A 19,860-nucleotide genomic window follows, 5' to 3' on the forward strand; every position below is an offset into this window, starting at 1 on the left:
TTGAGGGCCAGATATGGACGCCCATTGACGTGAGAGATATCTCAACTAGACACCTCTTCCACTTTCGTTGGAAGCCTGAGAAACCCGGCAAACAGCATTGCAGAATGGGTAGTTCGGATAGTAACGAAGAGAAAAATAGAAAAAAAGAAAAAAAGAAAAAAAGAAAAAAATACAATTTATCTTCGAAGTTTGGTGGTCATCACTCAAATTGAGCGTTGACAACGTTTGGCCAAGCTTCAACGGGTTGACAGGTCATCCTACCGTGACCTCGCTTTCTGCAGTCTAGGCCGACAGACCCACAGCTCACCACAGACCAACAACACTAAAGCGAGGCCAGAAACAAAGGTCCATGATTCCTAGTGATGGAATTGTAGGAGCTTTTCGGTGATCCAACGTTGAGTCGCCAACATATGAGGTGACTAGGACAATAAATATGTGAATATGTGCCTGTCATTGCGGATTGAATATCTCCCACAAAGCCTCAATTTAAGAGGGACATGAAGGATTCAACAGTTAGCCAACGTTGCTTGACCGACTCAGCGTCCCTTTCTCTCAGCACCACTCTTACTCGCCTCTCTCGCTAGGCATCTAAAGGCATCAAGAATGTCGCTGCAAATAGTTGCGGTAAAAGAAGACGTGGGTTTCAACAGGCCTCAACACTTCCAACCAGGTCGGTGAGTGACAGAAGCCGAAAAGCCTATAAATACGTCCTCTACCCCTGCAATTGCTCTACTATTTATTCACTTGATTCTGCAAAGTCGAGCAGGCTTGTGTCTGGCGCACTCGATAAGTTCCCCCCTTTGATCGAGTACTGGAATTTATACCGTGCTGACATTTATAGTATACATCGTGGACCAGCAAACCGGACAGTTCCTGTACTGTAAGAGACGTGGTTCCAAGCATTCACAGCCCCATTTACGCCAGCCGATGGGAGATACGGGATTTGGATTAGCTGGTCAAGGCGTCTATGCGAAGACGTCTCTGCTATAGCGAGCTGATCTACTGTCGCGGCTCTGGTTGACCACAGATTTGAAGTGCAACTGCTCACACTCTAGGTATATGGGCCCACAAATCCTTGAAACTGCACTGACCCGAAAGACGCGGGACAGCCAGATCCGTAGACGTTCGAACACAATGCACCAGAGCAAGGGCCACAGCTTCTTGTGGTCTCTTTATCCTGGTCTTGACCATCAGAAAATGCGAGTTATGGAATTCCACGCTGGTCTACTGGCTAATAATTGACAGTGAACCTTTGGGAGCTCACCAGAGTGGCCCTGATAACCCTGCACTACCGTCAGTGCAAAGCCATGGCTTGCACACTATTCATAGCCCCGTTGCTTCGAACAATGCAGCATGTCCTAGGTGGAAGATTGCAAAGCAAGGTAGCTGGTCAACAATAGGGTGCGGCCATCCACTTGTTGCATAGAACCTTGAGACTCCCATTTCCATGCTAAGGTGAGTGAGATCTAACGCCTACAGCTGCGCTGTCTGATTATCCGCGCCAAGCCTTATTCCCCTAACCACGAACACCACTGACATCTTCACACTATTGTAGACGCACCACATCATTGACGGTGAAATATACTGTGGCGAGTGGCATATTCCGCCAGATCGAAGATAAGACCAAGGTGGCGGCCGAACAGCGTGCTCCATCGCATCGCGTCTTCCGCCTTCGTCCCCACCGCCTTCGCACTGTTGAGGAGTCCTGAACCTCTGGCATCGCGACACGTTCATCTGCCATGGAAGTGCAATGTTTATCGCGGGTGGGTTCGTACAGTAACGCGCGTGATCAATTGTACTGACTTCAGGGCAAGACGGACTTCTGCAAACTATATGGAGTGAAAATGGACGGAGCGCGTCTGTATCTGCGATCGACTGTATAGAATTCAGATTCGGAGAGCGAAGACCCATTGTTACTCGACGCAAGGGGTCAGAAATGTCGGGACAGGCCGAGACGCGAACCCCTGAACCGCCCGACCGCGACGAACACGAAAAATCGCCGCCACCATTATTGAGACCGAGACGCACCACCAGACCGCGTAACAACTATGACCAAGAGCAAGAGATCGAAATCCAGCAGAGAAATGCGCGCTCTCAACAGAAGAAGAGAACCCGGGGCAAGCCAGTAGCCCAACGTGAAGCGGTTCGGACGACGCGTCGCCAGCGACTTACCGCCATTCATAGTCCGCGTAAAGACCCGTGCTGTCCATCCCACGCACATGAACTTGGGCGTTGATGAGCTAGAGCTTCCATAGCGTCCCCGTTTATGGTCTCATTGAGGATTCGTCTGCGATAAAAAGTGTAGGCAAGACTGGAAGAAAATATAGGCCTGGAGGAAAACATAGGCCTGGACGAGGCCCTCGGCGGACAAGGTTTGCGCTTTCTTGTCACAATTGAGTTTTCCCTGAATAAGATTCCATTCCTCAAAAGAATGGCCCGCTCCTTGTCATTGAGACTTAGTTTGGAATATCCGTTAATCTCAACCAGCGGATGGTCCAAGTCAGAGCTGATGTACATTCTATCAACACCATTCTCCTCCGAGACTAGTTGGTCCAAAAGCTCACTGATCGGTTGAATGGGCCGCTGTGACGATGTTCTTGTCGACCATCCAAAGGGTGGCTCTCCCTTCTGTATCAGTTGCAAAAGACAGATTGCATCATTTCGGTGATAATCTAAGACATAGGACCATGCGAGGGCTCTTCCAAATGGAATAAGTAGTTCCTCTTGATGTCTTTGTTTAAAAATTTCCCATCCGGTCTCAAAGACGTGTCGTACAGTATCTCTGTGTACGATATCTCGCCGGATAATCTGACTGAGCTGGATCAGCACTTTGTATGTTCCCCAGTCGGTCTTTGGATGAAGATATTTTGCGAAAGTTGACTCGATTATTTGCCTTTGTGGTCTTTGTGCTTGCAAAACATTTAAAATCCGGCGGCAGACAAGTATTGAAGAAAAAAAGTCTTCGAGATCTTGCAAATTTCCGAGGATTTTTAAGAGCAGTTCAGGAGGTAGAGCAACTAGTGGAGGTATGGCGTTGATTTTGTGGACGTCACTTGAGTCTGCAGTTTTCTTGGTGTCCCTCTGAGGCAGTTGCGCAAGGTTGGAGTGTATATAGGCCAAATTTTGGCACGAACGAGCGCAGGTGTTCTCAGCCATTTTGATATTGGAATAATGGTGTGTAATGGATTGAGTCGCCTTGAGGGTGGTCGTGGGGTTTAAATATCAGCATGTGAACATTGCACCTTGCTCAGCCAAGCGCTTCGCCTCCCGATACACTGATTGGTGGCTCCGATCACTTAGCATCAAGTAATTTGAATTGAACCTCCATGGAGAGGGGAGGGAGAACTGTGTTATGCGTCTGAGAAGACGGAAAGAAATGGCAGAATCCTGGGTGGCCTGAGTGGGATTAGCGCTCTCCTAGGAACTTATTAATCCGAGTTCGAGTGCAATGAGCAGCCTAATCTTATCCCCTATCCTCCGTTTCAAGTGTGCTAATAGAGATGCGAGATCTCATATTTTTTATTTTTTTTTTTTGGTTATTATAGTAGAACTTATGCATGGTCTAACAATCACATTTGTTGAGGTCCGCAGCTTTAAATGGCTCCCTACTGTCTATTTGCCTTGTTTGCTGGATCAACGTTCTAGAACCCCTGGAGTTCAGCTGTGGGTCTGTCTGTCTAGACTGCGGTCACGGTCGGATGTGCGAATGCTGACGACCGTGAACCCGTCGAAGCTTGGCCACACGTTGACTAAATCTTTGAACTCGAGACTATCAAGATACTTTTTGCTTCTACATTTTTCTCATTTTGATGGCAGTAAACTCTACAGGTTTTTGTTCATCGAGTGAGGCTTTCAACAAAGTGGAAAAGGGTGATTGAAATATATACCTCCTCACCGAGTGTCTTCTGACCCTCAACATTTTGAGGACTGATCAAATTTGCCCGACCGACTCGTTGATCACTATCCTATGATCGAATTGACCGCCAACAACCGCCGAAGAATAACCATTCCCCAGTCAAAACCTGACTACATTGATTGACTACTGCTGTAGTAAAACTCTATACTTAGTCAGCTGCGTCTGCATAGACTTCAAACACCAAAGATTGATGGGAGAGGTATTACCCAGATTTTTGACATTCTCTTGCGGACAAAATGGATGCCCCGAACAGCTTGCCAGACCAGGAACATGAAAGCAACAATTTGTTGGCATTCGGGCTTGTGAAGCTGGTTCATCCCTCAACAACTTTGAGCCTCGAACCATACCAAACTCTCACATCCGGGAGCATAGATGGTAACAATTTTAAAACAAATTTCGCTCTGCAGACACCATTCCGAGCTGAGACAGTTATTGAATCATAGAAAACAATGTTCCGAAAATATCTTATGCTTTCTTGAAGGATGCTTTTCTAAAGAGTGATGACGTATTCTGATCACTCGCCGGAAGTCCTGCCACGCCACATCAACTTAATGCATTTAACCAATGTCCTTCGTTCTTGCTTTAGATTATTGATTTCCACTATGGATTTGCATGAACTTCTCAACGATGCTTCCTCGCCCACAGCGTATATTTGGCCCAATAAACAACATCCGCGGCAATCTTCAGTCCAGACTAACATGCTGCCATCCTTTTCGACGTTGGCGAAAAGCGTTGACTATGCAACAAATAATGATAGTCAGTGCATCTTAAGTAGATATTTCCCAATACTTATTCACTCACAGTATGTATTCAGGAAATCGATCCGTTCAAGCAGCATCATGTCGCCGTGACGCCGCCCACGTGCCCATCTGTCACCCTTTTCAACCACATCATCCAGACCCCAGCTTCAGCCAGAAACTGAGATTCCCAACAGACCACCAGAGCGCCAACTCGATATGTTGCTATCCGCACTATTCTATCCCCAATGCCTGTCCAGGTAGTTTTGGAACACACGTTCAGGGATTCTTCCCCTCCTCAGCGCCCAGCGTGAATCCCTACTCTTCCCTCATCTATTTCCCTTCTCCTCCCGCTACTAATTCTGCAAGCAATTACATGTGCACACCGGACACGACCACGTTTTATGATCCCATGTCACATTGCTGTTCGTTTCAGCCAGACCCTATCGAGCACATACACAAAGCTTGGGGCCGCCAGCAACTGGTTGAATCTCCGCTTTTGACCCAAATAGTCAGCCAGCCCGGATATCATAAACGTGTCTTCTCGCGAGGTATACGTGCAATGCGCAAGAACAACAATCAATATGAATGTAGATCTTGCGACAGGCTCTTTTTGCGCCCCTCAGCACTCAACATCCACTTCCGTTCTCACACGTGCGAGAAGCCCTTCCACTGCCCTAACATTGGATGCGACAGGGCATTCTCTGTGTTGAGCAATATGAAACGCCATACAAGTTACTGCCGGAAGACCGCTAAGCTCTAGCAGCGCAAATGCAACTCCCTCCATGTTCTCCCAGAAGATTCATTTAGACAAACCGGTTCCTTCATTTCCAACGTTAGGGCGAACCTGTAAACCCCGATTCGCGCGGCTATTGAAAAATTTCCGGCAAGTGATCTCACTGATTTACCACGGCACCGAATTTTCCAAGCACTATAGCTCCTGTCAGGGATATACATGAAGTATACAGGACGGATGGAGTTATGGGCTATGCGAGACCCACATGGCGTATGTAGGTTCCCCTGAACGCGAGGAAGCTACAGTACCTTTTTTACTTCCTCACGCTACGTCTTGTATCTAGAGTCGACTATATCTTTCTTTAATTAGTCATTACTCATCTGAACACCCTGTCTTCATCTACGGACGCGTGAAACCCTAACAGTGATATTTCTAATCTCCAGGAAATTTAAATCTACCCCTGGGATCTTCACTCTACGTTCCTGACTGAATATGAACTGGCTTTGGGAACACATTGGTTAGATCTGGGAGCTATTGCGCTTCTGGGGCCCCACTTCTGGATCCTAGAGTCAATATCTTGTCTGCTGAGGTCGCGGAAAGCCCTCACAAGACACCTTCACCAGACCTGCGCACAAATCTGCGGCATTCAATTACTCCTGGAAAGGCAAGCAATAGCCCCAGGAACATGACTTTGGTTCCTCGAGGTGGGGACACAAGACCCCAGAACCTCCGTTGGGCTTCCTGGGGCCTACGAGGCTCCTAGAAGCGTTTGTATGATCCCAGAAAGCGCACTAAAGTCTCCGGGAGCAAGAGAACTCCCAGGGCCAAGATGTGCATTCCCAGGGCTGATAAAGCCATCTCTAGGAACGAGACTGATTTCTTGGTAGTGACACTGGACAGTCTTACAAGCCACGAACGAATTCCGTGTTGTTGATTCTAGCGTCACACCATGGCCTAAAGTCTTTTTATTCTTACATATTGGTGGCTTCGAATGGTGCTGGTATTCAATGCTCAACGTCTAGGATCAAATATGCAACACAAATACTGCATACCTCCTAGGAGCCAGCAATAGACCAAGAAATTATCCCTTATTGTTTCCCTTTTGCCCTGTTGAGGTCACTTCGCGCCTCACTTTAAACGTTGAGGAACGTGAATGGTCCGGTCGATAGGATATACATATACATGTTCCACCTTGGGTATATATATACTGTATCCAATCCCGACGAAAAAGCAGACGATCACACTCGAATTGGCTGCATTCACATCATTTGATAGCAATGCATTGCAAAGATCCCTTTCTCGGGGCTAGATATGGTTTGTATGTCCCTTATGCTTCAAATGTCGTGCTAACAGCAATCAGATTGGAAACGTGCGGAGCACTATCAATTGGCCTATGAATCACAATCTTTTATCAGAAGGTGGAGAGATGGGTATCGTATGACGAAAGCGATCACGATGTCCGGTGTTCACATGTCGTCTCACGCCCTTGATCTTAAGAAAGCACATTACAAAGAGATTTCCTGCCAGGTCAAAGCCTTCCGACACCAGGTCAAGAAGGGGCTTTTAACGACTCAAGAGGTGGAAGAGAAAAGGCAAATTGTCTTCAGTCTCTATGCTGATGGTATGAATGATCTCGAATCCTGGACCGGTAAGGCGTCTATGGTATTACCAGGGTAATATTGGGAAACTAATTGATTTCAGAGTACCGATTTCCATTATTTCGGACATGAGCATGGATTACGGTCAAAAGACCCGGCGAGTTATCTCGCTATCAAGGAGTTTACCGCCTGCTATACCGATCTATCAATTACCTGTCGCCGCGCGTGCTACCAATAGTACAAAGCAAGCAGAAGATTTTGAACCAAACTTGCTCATTTGGGGGAGGGGCCGGGTATAGATACAAGCGAACTGGTTTATGAGAAGTAACAGACAAATGATATGGAAGTTCCACCGAGCGCGTTAGTCACTATATCCAAGAGAGATATGCGTTGATTGTATAATCTTCTGGTACACACACACTTTATTAACGCCCGGCGGCTAAGCCGAAAGGGCAACTATCTCTGATCTACTATACATGTCATAATATATATAGTACTGTGTCTCCTCCGAGCCCATACATGAAGCCTTGCAATATATGTCATCTCAGATGTCCGTATCGCAGCGGATCCTCATGGGTTAATGATTTTGTTAGTAGGCTGGCTTGAAGGCGCTTCTCCAAGTGTTCAACATCCTATTTTCGGCAGTTGAAGCGCGTCTACCATCTGTAACACGAGGTGGTTGGCGGGTTAGATCGGCGAAAGGGGGTGATCTATGTTCGTTGGCATGGTTAGGTGGCCTCGAGTCGGCCCGTGGCGACGGCGAATCGTATTGAGGCCCGTACCGCCTCTAAGTTCGGCGTCCACTTCTGATCATCGGAAGGCGACTTTCCTCCTAGGAAGAAGGATATATTCCCTCGGTGGGTGTTGGTACATTGTAGTAGTTCCGTCCGGTGCGCCGTCCATTTTTGACATCGAAATAGGAAGTGCTCCACGGTCTCTCTCGCTTGTCCACATACACACTGGTCCGTGTCTGCCACGTTGATTCGATAGAGATATCCATTGAGTCTTGCCATGCCGGTTCGGAGTTGAGCCAGCACGCTCGCTTCTTTCCAAGATAATCGGTCGTACAGCTGCCTGGTGTGTTTGCCTGGGAGTGCTGCATCAACTCATTTTGCGTGTTTCTCTACATTAGTTGGCAGGTCATTGCTGGGGACTGCTTGGGATCGTGCGATATTCAGTGTTGTTGACTTCATTCTCGGGACGCGTTCTTGCGGGAGAGCATCTTCTTGTGTCGCGGCTCTGGCCTGTTCTTTAGCCAGACCCCGCAGTTTATTGTCTTCGCTCGTTGAGATCCACCGGATATTGATCTGGTTTCCATTTTTCCGTAGCTTACTCATCAACTTGTAGAGTTGGCAGACGAATTCCTGGCCTGACTGTTGTCGAGGATTCCTTAGTGTCAGAGCCGCCGCTTTGTTGCTTGTGAGCAGCGTAATACTGTACTCTTTCAGACCAACTACCATGTTCAATGCATGTGACATCGCTGCTAGCTCCGCAGAGAACGGATTTTGCTCTGCTCTTGCACCCAATGTGACTGAAAGGGCCTTCAGTTTCAGTTTTCGGTACCGATGTGGCTGCTTCTCGATCGCAACCCCAAATCCGACTAGCTCGTTCCGTGCCGAACTGCTGGTTGCGATCTGCATTAACCCGCCTGGTACGGTTGGTGACTGCGGAGTTGCTTCAACGCCAGCCTGTACGCGTACTTCCCATGGTGCCAATGTGAACGGGTTGATGGTTTCCAGTGTTTCCATCTCAATGTTCTTCAGTGGGTGTGCTACTTGATACAACGGCGAACGATGGAATCTTCTGAATTTCTTGATCCGTGCTGTATTCCTGCGGAGAGGGTTGGTTTCTGGCAGGGTATGTATGTCCGTCCACATCTTCACGGCTCGTCTCCAGAAACGGTGTTGAACAGTGGTAAGGTGGACCTCCGCTTCTGCTACACTGGTCGCAACTGTGAGGAATGTTCCTACAATCGCCTGCGCTCCCACCCTTTGGACGCGGTTGATCGGGCCCGTGGCCTTATCCTTGCACACGTGCATCCAGACATTGGACGCGTAGTCCACGACCGTGAATACGGAACTGGCTCTGGGAATACATTGACAAGATCTGGGAGCTATAGAGCCCCTGGGAGCTTCCTTTAGGGTCCTGAAGTCAATTGCTTGCCTTCCGAGATCGGCGAAAGCCTCACAAAACACTTTCGCCGGGCCAGCGCAATTCTGTGTCATTGGATCCCCCAGGAGGCCAAATCATCACCCTAGGGATCAACAAGTCGTTAATAGGAACGCGGCTTTGATTCCCCGTGGTGGTGATAGTAGACCCCAGAAGCTATATCGGGTTTCCTGGGGGCTCCGTGGCTCCTAGAAGCTGCTTCTTTGCTCCCAGAAATGTTTCAGGAGCTCCTAGGAGTAAGATAAGTCCTAGGGTCAAGATATAAGCTCCTAGCACTGATCGAATCGTTAATAGAGCGTAAGAAGTTTCTCTATAGTACCCGTGGGTAGTCTTACGAACCGCGAATAAAAACCCGCGTAGTTGATTCTACGTCCACACTAGCCTACGGTTTCTAAATATTACGTATCGATGGCTTTAAATAGCGTTGACTCTAAATATTCGACGTTAAGTATCAGTTACGTAACATAGATCTATCGCCGAGCGGAATTCAATAAATCATAGAGCTTTATTATATTTAGGGGTATCTAGACACACTCTATGGGTCCTAGGAAGATCGTATAGCCACCCGTCCTATATATTTTATACGTATCTCTTACACCGATTAGTCAGAATCCTAGGAGGGAGCCTACCGTCCGATGTCTAGGTAAACTCCAATGTGCAAACTCTTATAAGGTCGGACCCCCTCCAAAGATATTGTGTGGGTAGAGTTCCCAGGAATTAATAACCGCTTTCCAAGAATAATATAAGGAATGATGGGAACTAGATAGGTCAAACCTCTCCTACGCGGGAATATACTAGCGAAAGAGCAAGATAAAAAGCCTACTATTTACTTCCTAGAACTTATTTAATTGTACTCTCCCTATATGATCACAGATATTAGCTTAACAATAATATCTTCTCTAGCTAGTTATATATAAACCTCGCGATTGACCCGAGACGCTTTTACACTTACTTTTTTATCATGTCCTGGAATCCTGCTGATTTACATTGGGTATTAGGCCAAGTATTGGGTGATTCCTTGTACCGTGAGCGGTGTATATGGGTTGGAGATGACGGGAATCATTGTCAAAACTGTTGTGATATGAGGCTGGTGCAGATCAGGAACCAAGCCGCACCATCGAATTAGCTCCGTAGTGTCTATACAGACAACCAAGTTGATTAGAAATCAACTTGGCTAATTGTTGTATATATAGGCTCATATATCCCTCTGGAATAATAATACAATTCATACCTCTGAACTACAATAAAAACACTGTGCCGCTTGACTCCAGGATAAATGGAGTATTGTGCTTTCAGCTGCTCCAGGCCCCTCAATTCGCGTATCAACTAGCGCAGGGATTTTCTTTGGCTATAAAGCAGTTACTTTACTTTAAGTGTAGACACTATCGCTGTCGCCGGAAATTGTGGGCCACCCGGATTTTGTAGTTATTGGATGGTCGCTAAGATAAATCCAAAGATATCTCTATACACTCAAAATCACTTGATTCGGCACTATTAGTACATCAATGGCCAACCATTATATCCCACAATATCGCTACAGCCGTACGCCCCGAGGAGCCCTTCCCAGAAACTAGAAGTGGTAGCCTAGTAAAGAAGCCAAACTAGCGATATACCCCTAGGTATATTTAGGTTAGCTAGAGCCAGAAAGTCTATTCTCCGAGCCTTCTTTAGACAATAAGCGGCTTTAATTACGCTATATTTATTATATATATTAGTAATAACCGTAAAATATACCGATAATAATAGTTAGCTACTTGTCTATGCAGCGCGATCGCTCAAGTTCCCTCACTCGCGAGGCTCGCGCGGACTAGCCACCGGAAAACTCTGTGTTCTTACATGGCCGACCCCCTAGGTTATTACTCTCCTTTTAGGCTATAGAACTAAAATGAGTTTAGCTCTAGGCTACTTATTAAATACTCGCGGTATTAGATCGAAACTGATTAGGGTGCCTTTGTCTTATTTTCATGATCTATTCACTTTATTTGGGGACGCCTCTAGGGATAGGGTGGCTGATCGTCGTGTGCGTTCCAATTCGGAAGCGGCGGTAGGTATCTCTGGGAGAGAATCTAATCGACTAAAAAGAAAAGTATATTTGAATTCATGAAGCCTTCGCTTAAGCCTCTAAAATCTCGAAGAACAAGTTTTCCTTATATCTTATAGTCAACGTGCTTGTGGTACGTAGAAGGAGGACTATAGTTTTGAGGAGATCTTTGGGATCTAGGGAATAACAATAATACTCGGAGGCCTATTTAAAACAAAATAATATAATAAAAAACTCATCGAACCTTTTGGTGCTATCACTAAGAAGGATTGGTAGCCTAGAAGAGCTATTAAAGTCTACTTCTAGTAGGTCTATATTATAATAGGAGATTCGCGGTTACCAACATCAATTGGTGTCGATATTATACTCAAACGTAGTATATCTGTTTTTCTGCGTTCTAACTATTTTGTAGTCAAATTAATGTCACGGTTAAGTTTTAACGAGGTCTACTTGATATCTAACAATCAACGTATCATAGGTACACTTATAAACTACCTTTAGTAGTTTCGGTAACGATTTTTCAACGTTTAATCTATTCTCCCTTTTTGTATATAGGTGAGTAATTCGAGGTAAGTAGCTAGCGAGATCGAGTATTAGTAGTTTAACTAACTATTCACTGGCTACGAAAGTGCGGTCGATCCTAGGTAAGGAAGTACTAGTAGAAATAATAGTAGCCTCGCGTGAACTATTAGCTATAAATGCCCCTTAAGTATAGATTCTGATCCAATTTATCTTGATGACCAAAATAGACCATCTACTTCGCCTTCCCCTATTAATCGGCCGGCCAAGAGATAGTGTCGAGTATCCTAAGCTCTAGAAGATAAACCTAAGTTAGAAAACCAACCATAGTAAGTCATAAACGGCACAACTATCGAACCTAAGGTCGGTTATATCCCCCACGGCAGGGAATGAAAGCCCCACTAATACTGAATAGATCCTAGTAAGAATACGCGGTGCCCTTACGGCGGAGTTTATAAAAGTAGTAAACCTTAATAACCCCCTCGCTATACTAGTCCTTAAATTGCTTGACTTATACTTTTGTCTATAGTAATACTACGTTGTTAAATCGGCCGAGAAAATACGACTCGAGGAAGAGCAGCGATAGCTTTAAGCGTTAAATGACTTACTAGTAAGAGATAGCGATATCCTTCTATAGCTCTGTAATGAATAAGTTTTAGTATTGTGGGACCGTAAACAAGTGGTTTAGGCTCTTTATAATAGTGTTATTTTAGCCTTAGAGGTGAGCGATCTTTAAGCCTACTCTACCGAGGAGCCTAAGGGTTGGTAAAGTCTCTATATGGTAGAGCGTTTATAGGCAGAAATAATAATATTTGATTTTCCGTTATCTATTTGTGCTATCCCTAAGGATAGATAAGCCTATACTGCTAGTGAACTTTCGTTAGGTTGGTAATAGGTACCAATGGTACACACTGTTGATATATTCAACGTATTCGATAACTTAGTATCTAGCTATAAATTCCCCTAGTTTGTCCTGATTCTATATAATAAGAGAGGAATAAAATAACTACTTAGCCTCTAGCTTTCTATCCCTCCTAGCCTACGTTAAATCTTTATACACTTAGGTATTTTCGTCTTATAATAGAAATAAACGAATGAACAATAATAGTCTATTCCTATTACCTTGATAATATCTTACACTAATATTAATAGACCACGATTTGGATCTCGACCTTCACACTATCTAGTATAAATATTGGTATACCGACACCGCCTCCCTATCTCGCTACTGATCCTAATGATCTATGGTAGGATTTCCTTGGTAAAGACGACCCTATAGAATACCATACTCAAGAGCCTTCCTTTATCGAATGCCTTTTTTACCCTACCCTCGACAATCTATCCGGGTTTAAGTGGATAGGTCTAGATCCTCTATCTAATCTACTCGGGCTAGCGATATTTTCCTCTATATATTAGCGCTCCTTTTCCCTAAAGAGGTGTACTAGATAGAATTTTGGTTTCTACAATTTAACCGGATATCTAATGAGACTATAGGAGAGGATCTATTCTTCCTACCATAGGTTAAAACGGCCATAGGGAATCTCTATCGGATACATAGATAGCTACTAGGCACAATTACCTGGCATGCTGTCTATGTAATAGGGACTAGCTTCCGACTGTCCCTTTGGCCTTGTACGGAATCTCTACTGTATTCGAGTCTCTCGACATTCTCTGTTGACTAGGCTTCCCCCGACGCTATCCCTAGACCCACGTTTTTTTGTATATAATATATCGAGTAATTACGAGTGAGATTAATCTAAGTTAAGCGGGATTGTTTGTATACTTATTTTAGTAAAGACTACAATAATAAATAATAACTATTTAGTGTCCTTCTTGTTAAAAGCCTCGGGGATATATAACCTACTTTATATACAGTGTAATTCCCCTTACACTACGTCGCCGCTTGTAGTATTTCTATGTTGCCAATATAGGACAGGGTAACCCGAAATAGGTAATTCCTTACTCTTCTCTTACGACGTCCGTCAACCCGGCCAAATTGGGACTGTAGGGGTAGTTCCAGTCATCGAGTAGGTTAATCAGTCGTTCCCGAGACGATTCCAGTGTATGTTCAAAAAAGCGCAGTCGAGCTAGCTGCTTGTTGTGGCGAAGCTGAAGTCCGTCCCTCTCTTTTCTCAGGTGTGTACCAGCCTCCTTCAAGTTCTGATTACCCTGCTCTAGCTTTTGGCCATCTAAATGCTTGGACACACACGACTCCCATGACTAGCAAAGGATGGCTGGGCAAAAGCAGGTTTCGTATGTGTAGTGCTTGTAGGAACAGGTCCAGTCTTAGGGATGCTGGACCCAGGTTCAGTGGGGGCTCGTTTAACTCTTTGCAGTAGTGAGGTATCAGGAGCAATAGGAGGAGCTCTTTTCTTAACGATGATATTCGTCGTGATGTTCACGTTGTTTATGGTCACACGTGCATGAGTGGGGACGCCTGCCTTGTCGTGGAGCCCACGAAGGGCTGTCTGGAGCTGAGCGAGGATGGCAGTGTTCAGAGAAGTGGAAGTCACCACTGGCGCAGGGTCGACCACAGGGACAGTGATGTTGGCATTTTCAATTGATCGTATGCACCCCGCGGCACTGCTTTCGCCATATGTGCTCGGGGACAAACAACCTGCAATGGCGCCAGGAGTGACCGATACCTACGCACTTTCTACAGAACGCCGTACACGTTCCAGGATGCTTCTTGTCGCAGCGGGGGCAGCGGGGGGCCGCATGTTCCTGGGTGATACTTTGCTCCACAGTGCTGGCAGAAGGGTGGTGACCTGTACCTCGGGGGGTAGTCGTCTTGGTCTTGGTCTCCGTCAACTCTGCCACGCCTTTTACCAGTACTAGGTATTCCCTCATTAGCGGATGGCCTTGGTTGGATTCACTTCACTCACATGGGGTTCATTGTGACTACACTGGAGAGAGGAGAAAGAATAGACAGAGCAGAAGGTGACGAGGGGGTTTGGGTACTTGGACAGTCCTGACGAGGAACTAGCCAGTCCGTCACATGACAAAGGTCAAGTCAAACAGGAAGGATACAGTTCTCCATGTAAGTGGGAACAATGGAGTGGAGGAAGAAATTGGTATGAAGAAATTCATCCAGTAAGCTCGCTCAGCGAGTTTTTGACTCGGATCTCAGCAGAGCCCATGATGTCTACAATATACTTTTAGCACGCTGACGTGTAGTGTACTCTGATATGGATGTCCATTACTTTTAGCTGAATGGTGTTATTGTCATGGAACCACAAAAACTTTATACAGGAGTAACGGCGTGTTGGATGTCGAATATGATGGGCTTCCATAGGAGAATACTCCGTGGCTCAATTTGCTTGGATATAGCAAGTCTGGATCATTGAACACGTTCATAACAAGCATGATAATGATAGGGAATCCATTCAGCAAAGCAAGTTTGATCCCTGATGGAGACCTCAAAAAGCAACAGCATGATAGAACACACCCCTTCCAACACAACTAAAGAGATTCTCCCCAATCCCCGCTAAGCTGAACTTCCGATTTGTCGCAGTACACAAGCGTCAAGAAACTTCTGTGGAAGCAATGCCAGTCGTGGGTCCTTCCCTGGCACTGACAGTACACTCGCTGCTGCGTCACGGTATGAGGAGCTGAACGTGAACCAGAGGGACTTGTCAGGTTCAATATCTTGTGATGGGCGAGGGTAATACGGGTCATTTTCAAAGAATGTTGCCACAAGATGAGCGATCAAGTCATCCGGCCTTTGAAGGCCCATTTGTTCTTCCCATTTACTGTACAAATTGAAATCAAGGACCCAGACACAAGTGGTTCGGCGGCGAAAGTTGGTACGCATCATTTGATCAAGGCTTGTATGAGGAGGCACTGATGCAGCTGTTCCACGCTGAGCCCCGACGAACGACAGATTTCTTGGATGTAGGTTGTTTCGCCTTCACTACCAAGGACAAATTTAACGCCGTAGCAATCCACGTTTGCTGACCAATGCATAATTGCCATAGCCTCGCCGATAGCTTTGGCGTGATGTTGGATGGGTAGATTGAACTCAATTACCTGATCCAGACACAAGTTGAGATTCCTTAAGGTGAAGTTTGCAGGAAGCGGGCCATTTACACCTCGGTGACGGCCAAGATATATTCGTGCCAAACAATCACGGTTAGTGCCTTGAGCCCTTACAACAAGTCAGAAAGTCGCGATGGTGCAGGGCAGTAGGCATCTATTAGAGCTTGTCGAGCGAGCTTTAGTAGCGGAAGTATTCGTTCTGTAATCAACGCCATTGCCGGTAGAGGAAGGACAGGTGGGGTCCGTGACAAAGCTCAAGATGCGCGTCCCACCATTCATTGTCCATTTTTGGCACATATGAGAAGACTTTGGGAGTTCGTACTTCAACGGACTGCTGGTTTGCGAAGGCGTGGTACACTGCCAAATAGGCTTGAACATCCGCCCAACGGGCATCTTCAAATGATTGGTTGGGGGGGGGGGGGGGCGCAAACCTGACCACATGCGCGCGGCCTGGCCGCTCATAGACAATTCCACATTGACCAAACCCGACACTGCGAAACCCAACAGAACTCGCTTGCTGTGCGTGGTTGAAAAATGCGAAAGAGGAGGCTGTAGAAACAACGGGACTTGGCGATAGAACCCGGCTTAGCACTTCATGAGATTCTGCTGAGGAAAGGATTTGCAGTTCGGATATCAGCTATTCATTTCGGGCAGCATCAAGTAAGGCGGAAACCGGTCCGTAAGGTCAATATCATTACGCAAGGTAGATGTGATGGCAGAACTGGGGATGTCAGACTCGTTGCTTTGATGGCGTCGCTACATTATGGAGATGCGAGAGACGTAGTGGAATGAGAGAACTGGGAGACCTGAGAGTGGCCTGAGAAAACCAAATCCATTTACGGAACTCCAAGGCTCCTGCTTACCATGCTTTTAAAGATCCATGGGTCCATTTGTCCAGCCATACGGTTAATCCTGTGCCTAAAGTTGGAGGCTACGTACTATGTAGGCACCTACCTAGGTAGGTAGGTAGATATGAATGTGACAGGCAGATGTGTTCTGGATATCAAAGGCAACCAGACTTGGTGCCATTACATGTATCTTATGGAATTTTGAAGTATGCTCCATTTCATCGTTGCATTTAGTCACCAAATACAAGAGCTCTGGCAGACTTCAGACCCTTTTTATGGAGTTCATCAACGATTCTCTCAATGTAGGCAATATCAACCTAATGCCCAGAGCCAAGTGACTTGTATACTTTGTAGGCCATCTGGAGTGGGAAGATGGTAGATGCCGGCCCAAAAAGTCTCATCTCCTCTTGTAATAGGTAAACCATACTCAGAGATATATTTTTCGCAAACGCAATCATCTGGGCCTGAATGTCATCATATTCCATACTAAGCTTCCCGGTCCAGATCGGCTGTTCTTGGCCATGGCAAGGGAAATGCGTAATGAATCTCATGAGTTCGGAGAAGCATATAATTCGGAAGGCCCATAGGTGGGTAAAGGTGTTGGCCATGGTGATATTGGGGTACCAAAAATGAGGTAGATGTGTATCGTCAGAGGCCCTTGATTGTACTTCTTGTGACACACAACCACATCGCCAATAGTAAGGTTGGTCTGATTTCTGCAACGCTGTTTCCATTTCGTCAAGCCGGGTAAGTACGTTGGTGATTGAACCGAATATTTTGTTGATATCGGACAAGTCGGCCTGGACCAAGCGTCCTAGGACACAATCGCTTTGGTACAGGAGAGCAGGAAGGATGGCAACTTCATGCAGGAGCCTTTGCGTGAGTGATGGGCAGAAATGAGAGAATGGGATGTCAATCCATGGTTGCGATGCTAAAAATGTAGGCTGGCGGCTTCGTAACGCCTGCACTACCTATATCCAAGCTCAACAGCCATACAGACAGAAAGATCAGAGTGGCAGAGCACGAACCAGAAGAGGTCGAAAACCGGCGAATAGCTTATGTAGTAACCCCGAGCTACACATGTGCGGCCCGTGGGCATGTAGCAACATGCCTACAGCCTAGGTGTGCGACGCTATAGCAGCCGCGGAATCTGGAAGCATAAGCTGTGACCAGTTAGCGAGCGCGTGGATAAATATCGGACTTGGGGAATAGTACCTCCACTAGCGTAAGACACATGATAGCTGGTATCTGCTCAGTACTAAGGGAACGGGGATTCAAGCCAAAGCTTTGTCGGAGTGTGTGGATTGCCATGTCGTAGGTTTGGGAGCAGGTTATGTTGGATTCACTTCGCTGAGATAATAGTGAAGCTCCCAATGCTGCTATCGCCCTCAAAAGAACCGGACTGGGGGTGTTCAGGGATGGAAGGCTCGACAGCACTTCAACCCAAGACCCGCAGATTCGAGGCTCATTATAGTCCGAATTGCGCGTTTGTATAATCCTTTCGGTTTGGGGAATATAACTTTACGTTATTAATTCTGTCAAATTACATACGCTAAGGGGGTTCACATAGACTTGAAGAGGTATAGGTCCGGTTGGCGAGTCTTGTTGATCGGCACGTGATAAGGTCTCTTGGCTCTCCTTTCGAACAAGAGCAGCTTGGTTGTGTTGCTGTGAAGTAGACGAAATCATCGGAGTGTGTGATATAAATTTCCAATCGGTTCGATAGCCGTCACACTTGTGGCCCGAGAGAAAACACTGGCCGCATTCTGGGCGCTTCCCATCGCACTAAGATTATAGGAACGTCAGTGGTCCAATCCTAACGTGGCAAGTGAGGTGAGCACATACCCCTAGCTTCCGGGTTCTACAATTCTGACAAACAGATTTCTGCTTGACTTTCATTGTATTTGCGGAGATGAAATATCGAAAGTCCCCAAGCCGTGGAAGTCGAGGATACCGCAATTGTTGTGACGTATGAAGACTTGGCGGAATATGCAACCAAATCGGGGTTTGGCCCCGCCCCACCTTTCCGTTTCGGACATTTCCTTTTTGGTCCTACAGAAGGATTTCAGGGCACACGCAGTTGAAGAAATGATAACATTGGGATTTCTCACTACTTTGAGTGCAGTACGTTAATTCTTTGAAATCTAACATTGACTGTCTAATAATAGAAAAATTCGTGGGTGCTGATCTGCCTTCCCCACTCGTCGTATCTCCTAGGAATCACAAGTGAGACACCATCAACCCCTCGAGGCTCGTAGTCCAGATTCCGGGCAGCATATGTAAGAACCTCTAGTCCGAATTGCTCCTTGAGCCAACAGGCAACCATGTCCATTCCTGCAACAGCACCAGCTGCAGTCCAGATATTCCCATCAACAACCCATTTCTTTTCCTTGGTCCAGTTGACGACAGGATAGTTCTTTTTCGCCCATTTATACCCAGCATGGTTGATGGTTGCATTCTTTCCGTCAAGGAGTCCTGTAGACGCAAGTACGGCTGAGCCAGTGCAAGTTGTGAAAAGCAGCTTTCCTGTACTGATATGTTGACGGATGAGCTCAATATATTTCAGGTGCAGCTTGAAGCCTTCGGGACTCGGACCTCCTAGCAAGATAATATCAAGCTCGGGACAATCATCCACCGTTGTATTTGGGCTGAGGGTAATGGCACTGGTGGATAGGCGGAAGGGATCTTTCGTGATGCCAACATGATGAAAAACAAAGTCTGGCGCCTGAGAGATAGCATCATCATTGATGGGGCCAAACATTTTGGACACTTCCAAGAACCTGGAATTGGCGGAGTGAAGGAGGTCAATTGGGCCGACAATATCAATGGCCTGGTAGTCGTAGACCAGAATACCAAGGTGAATAGGCGCCGTTGCAAGCATAAATAGGATGTGAGTTCTAAGAGATCATTCCATTCTTACTCGTCTTACACCCTGAAGTACTACGCAGTACCAGTAGTACACTTGGTCGGATATCGAGTACAATAGACGTTTAACGCAGATCTGGTTCAGTGAAAAGGCTTGGCGAGGAATCTAGCCGTTCTAAGATAAAGTACCGCGCGAACAGCGGTAAAGGGGTTTCTCTTGCTAACGATATGTGAAGCGCATACCTCTAATTCTCAATCCTTTTAACTACAACTTGCCTTTGTAGTATGATCTTACTTCCGAGTTAGTAACGAATCGATATACTTTGAAAATGCTTATTAGGGGCAAATTCAGAAATCCTTATCAATTCTCCTTCTCGTGCGTCGAGGACGGGC

General features: G+C 46.2%; 7 protein-coding genes across 7 annotated transcripts; 4 read left to right on the forward strand and 3 right to left on the reverse strand.

Annotated features, from left to right (window-relative positions):
- Positions 1 to 1,134: 1,134 nt before the first annotated feature.
- Positions 1,135 to 1,426, forward strand: N7455_004230 (uncharacterized protein; the record flags this gene model as incomplete). Its single annotated transcript, XM_065604718.1, has 2 exons — positions 1,135 to 1,166; positions 1,246 to 1,426. The coding sequence occupies 2 exons, from the start codon at positions 1,135 to 1,137 to the stop codon at positions 1,424 to 1,426; spliced, it is 213 nt and encodes a 70-aa protein (XP_065461618.1).
- Positions 1,427 to 1,447: 21 nt separating this feature from the next.
- Positions 1,448 to 1,709, forward strand: N7455_004231 (uncharacterized protein; the record flags this gene model as incomplete). Its single annotated transcript, XM_065604719.1, has 2 exons — positions 1,448 to 1,455; positions 1,556 to 1,709. 2 exons carry the CDS (start codon positions 1,448 to 1,450, stop codon positions 1,707 to 1,709), a joined length of 162 nt encoding a protein of 53 aa, XP_065461619.1.
- Positions 1,710 to 1,936: 227 nt separating this feature from the next.
- On the forward strand, positions 1,937 to 2,236 carry N7455_004232 (uncharacterized protein; the record flags this gene model as incomplete). Its single annotated transcript, XM_065604720.1, has 1 exon — positions 1,937 to 2,236. One exon carries the CDS (start codon positions 1,937 to 1,939, stop codon positions 2,234 to 2,236), a length of 300 nt encoding a protein of 99 aa, XP_065461620.1.
- Positions 2,237 to 6,844: 4,608 nt separating this feature from the next.
- On the forward strand, positions 6,845 to 7,119 carry N7455_004233 (uncharacterized protein; the record flags this gene model as incomplete). Its single annotated transcript, XM_065604721.1, has 2 exons — positions 6,845 to 7,037; positions 7,091 to 7,119. 2 exons carry the CDS (start codon positions 6,845 to 6,847, stop codon positions 7,117 to 7,119), a joined length of 222 nt encoding a protein of 73 aa, XP_065461621.1.
- Positions 7,120 to 13,905: 6,786 nt separating this feature from the next.
- On the reverse strand, positions 13,906 to 15,530 carry N7455_004234 (zinc finger protein; the record flags this gene model as incomplete). The annotated part of the gene is made up of 2 exons (XM_065604722.1): positions 13,906 to 14,299; positions 15,295 to 15,530. 2 exons carry the CDS (start codon positions 15,528 to 15,530, stop codon positions 13,906 to 13,908), a joined length of 630 nt encoding a protein of 209 aa, XP_065461622.1.
- Positions 15,531 to 16,919: 1,389 nt separating this feature from the next.
- Positions 16,920 to 17,210, reverse strand: N7455_004235 (uncharacterized protein; the record flags this gene model as incomplete). The annotated part of the gene is made up of 1 exon (XM_065604723.1): positions 16,920 to 17,210. One exon carries the CDS (start codon positions 17,208 to 17,210, stop codon positions 16,920 to 16,922), a length of 291 nt encoding a protein of 96 aa, XP_065461623.1.
- A 1,550-nt stretch (positions 17,211 to 18,760) lies between these two features.
- On the reverse strand, positions 18,761 to 19,483 carry N7455_004236 (DJ-1/PfpI family protein; the record flags this gene model as incomplete). Its single annotated transcript, XM_065604724.1, has 1 exon — positions 18,761 to 19,483. The coding sequence occupies one exon, from the start codon at positions 19,481 to 19,483 to the stop codon at positions 18,761 to 18,763; it is 723 nt and encodes a 240-aa protein (XP_065461624.1).
- Positions 19,484 to 19,860: the final 377 nt, after the last annotated feature.

The sequence above is a fragment of the Penicillium solitum genome (assembly GCF_028829755.1).
Source record: "Penicillium solitum strain IBT 25940 chromosome Unknown utg000003l_segment0_segment0, whole genome shotgun sequence".
In the NCBI taxonomy this organism is placed as follows: domain Eukaryota; kingdom Fungi; phylum Ascomycota; class Eurotiomycetes; order Eurotiales; family Aspergillaceae; genus Penicillium; species Penicillium solitum.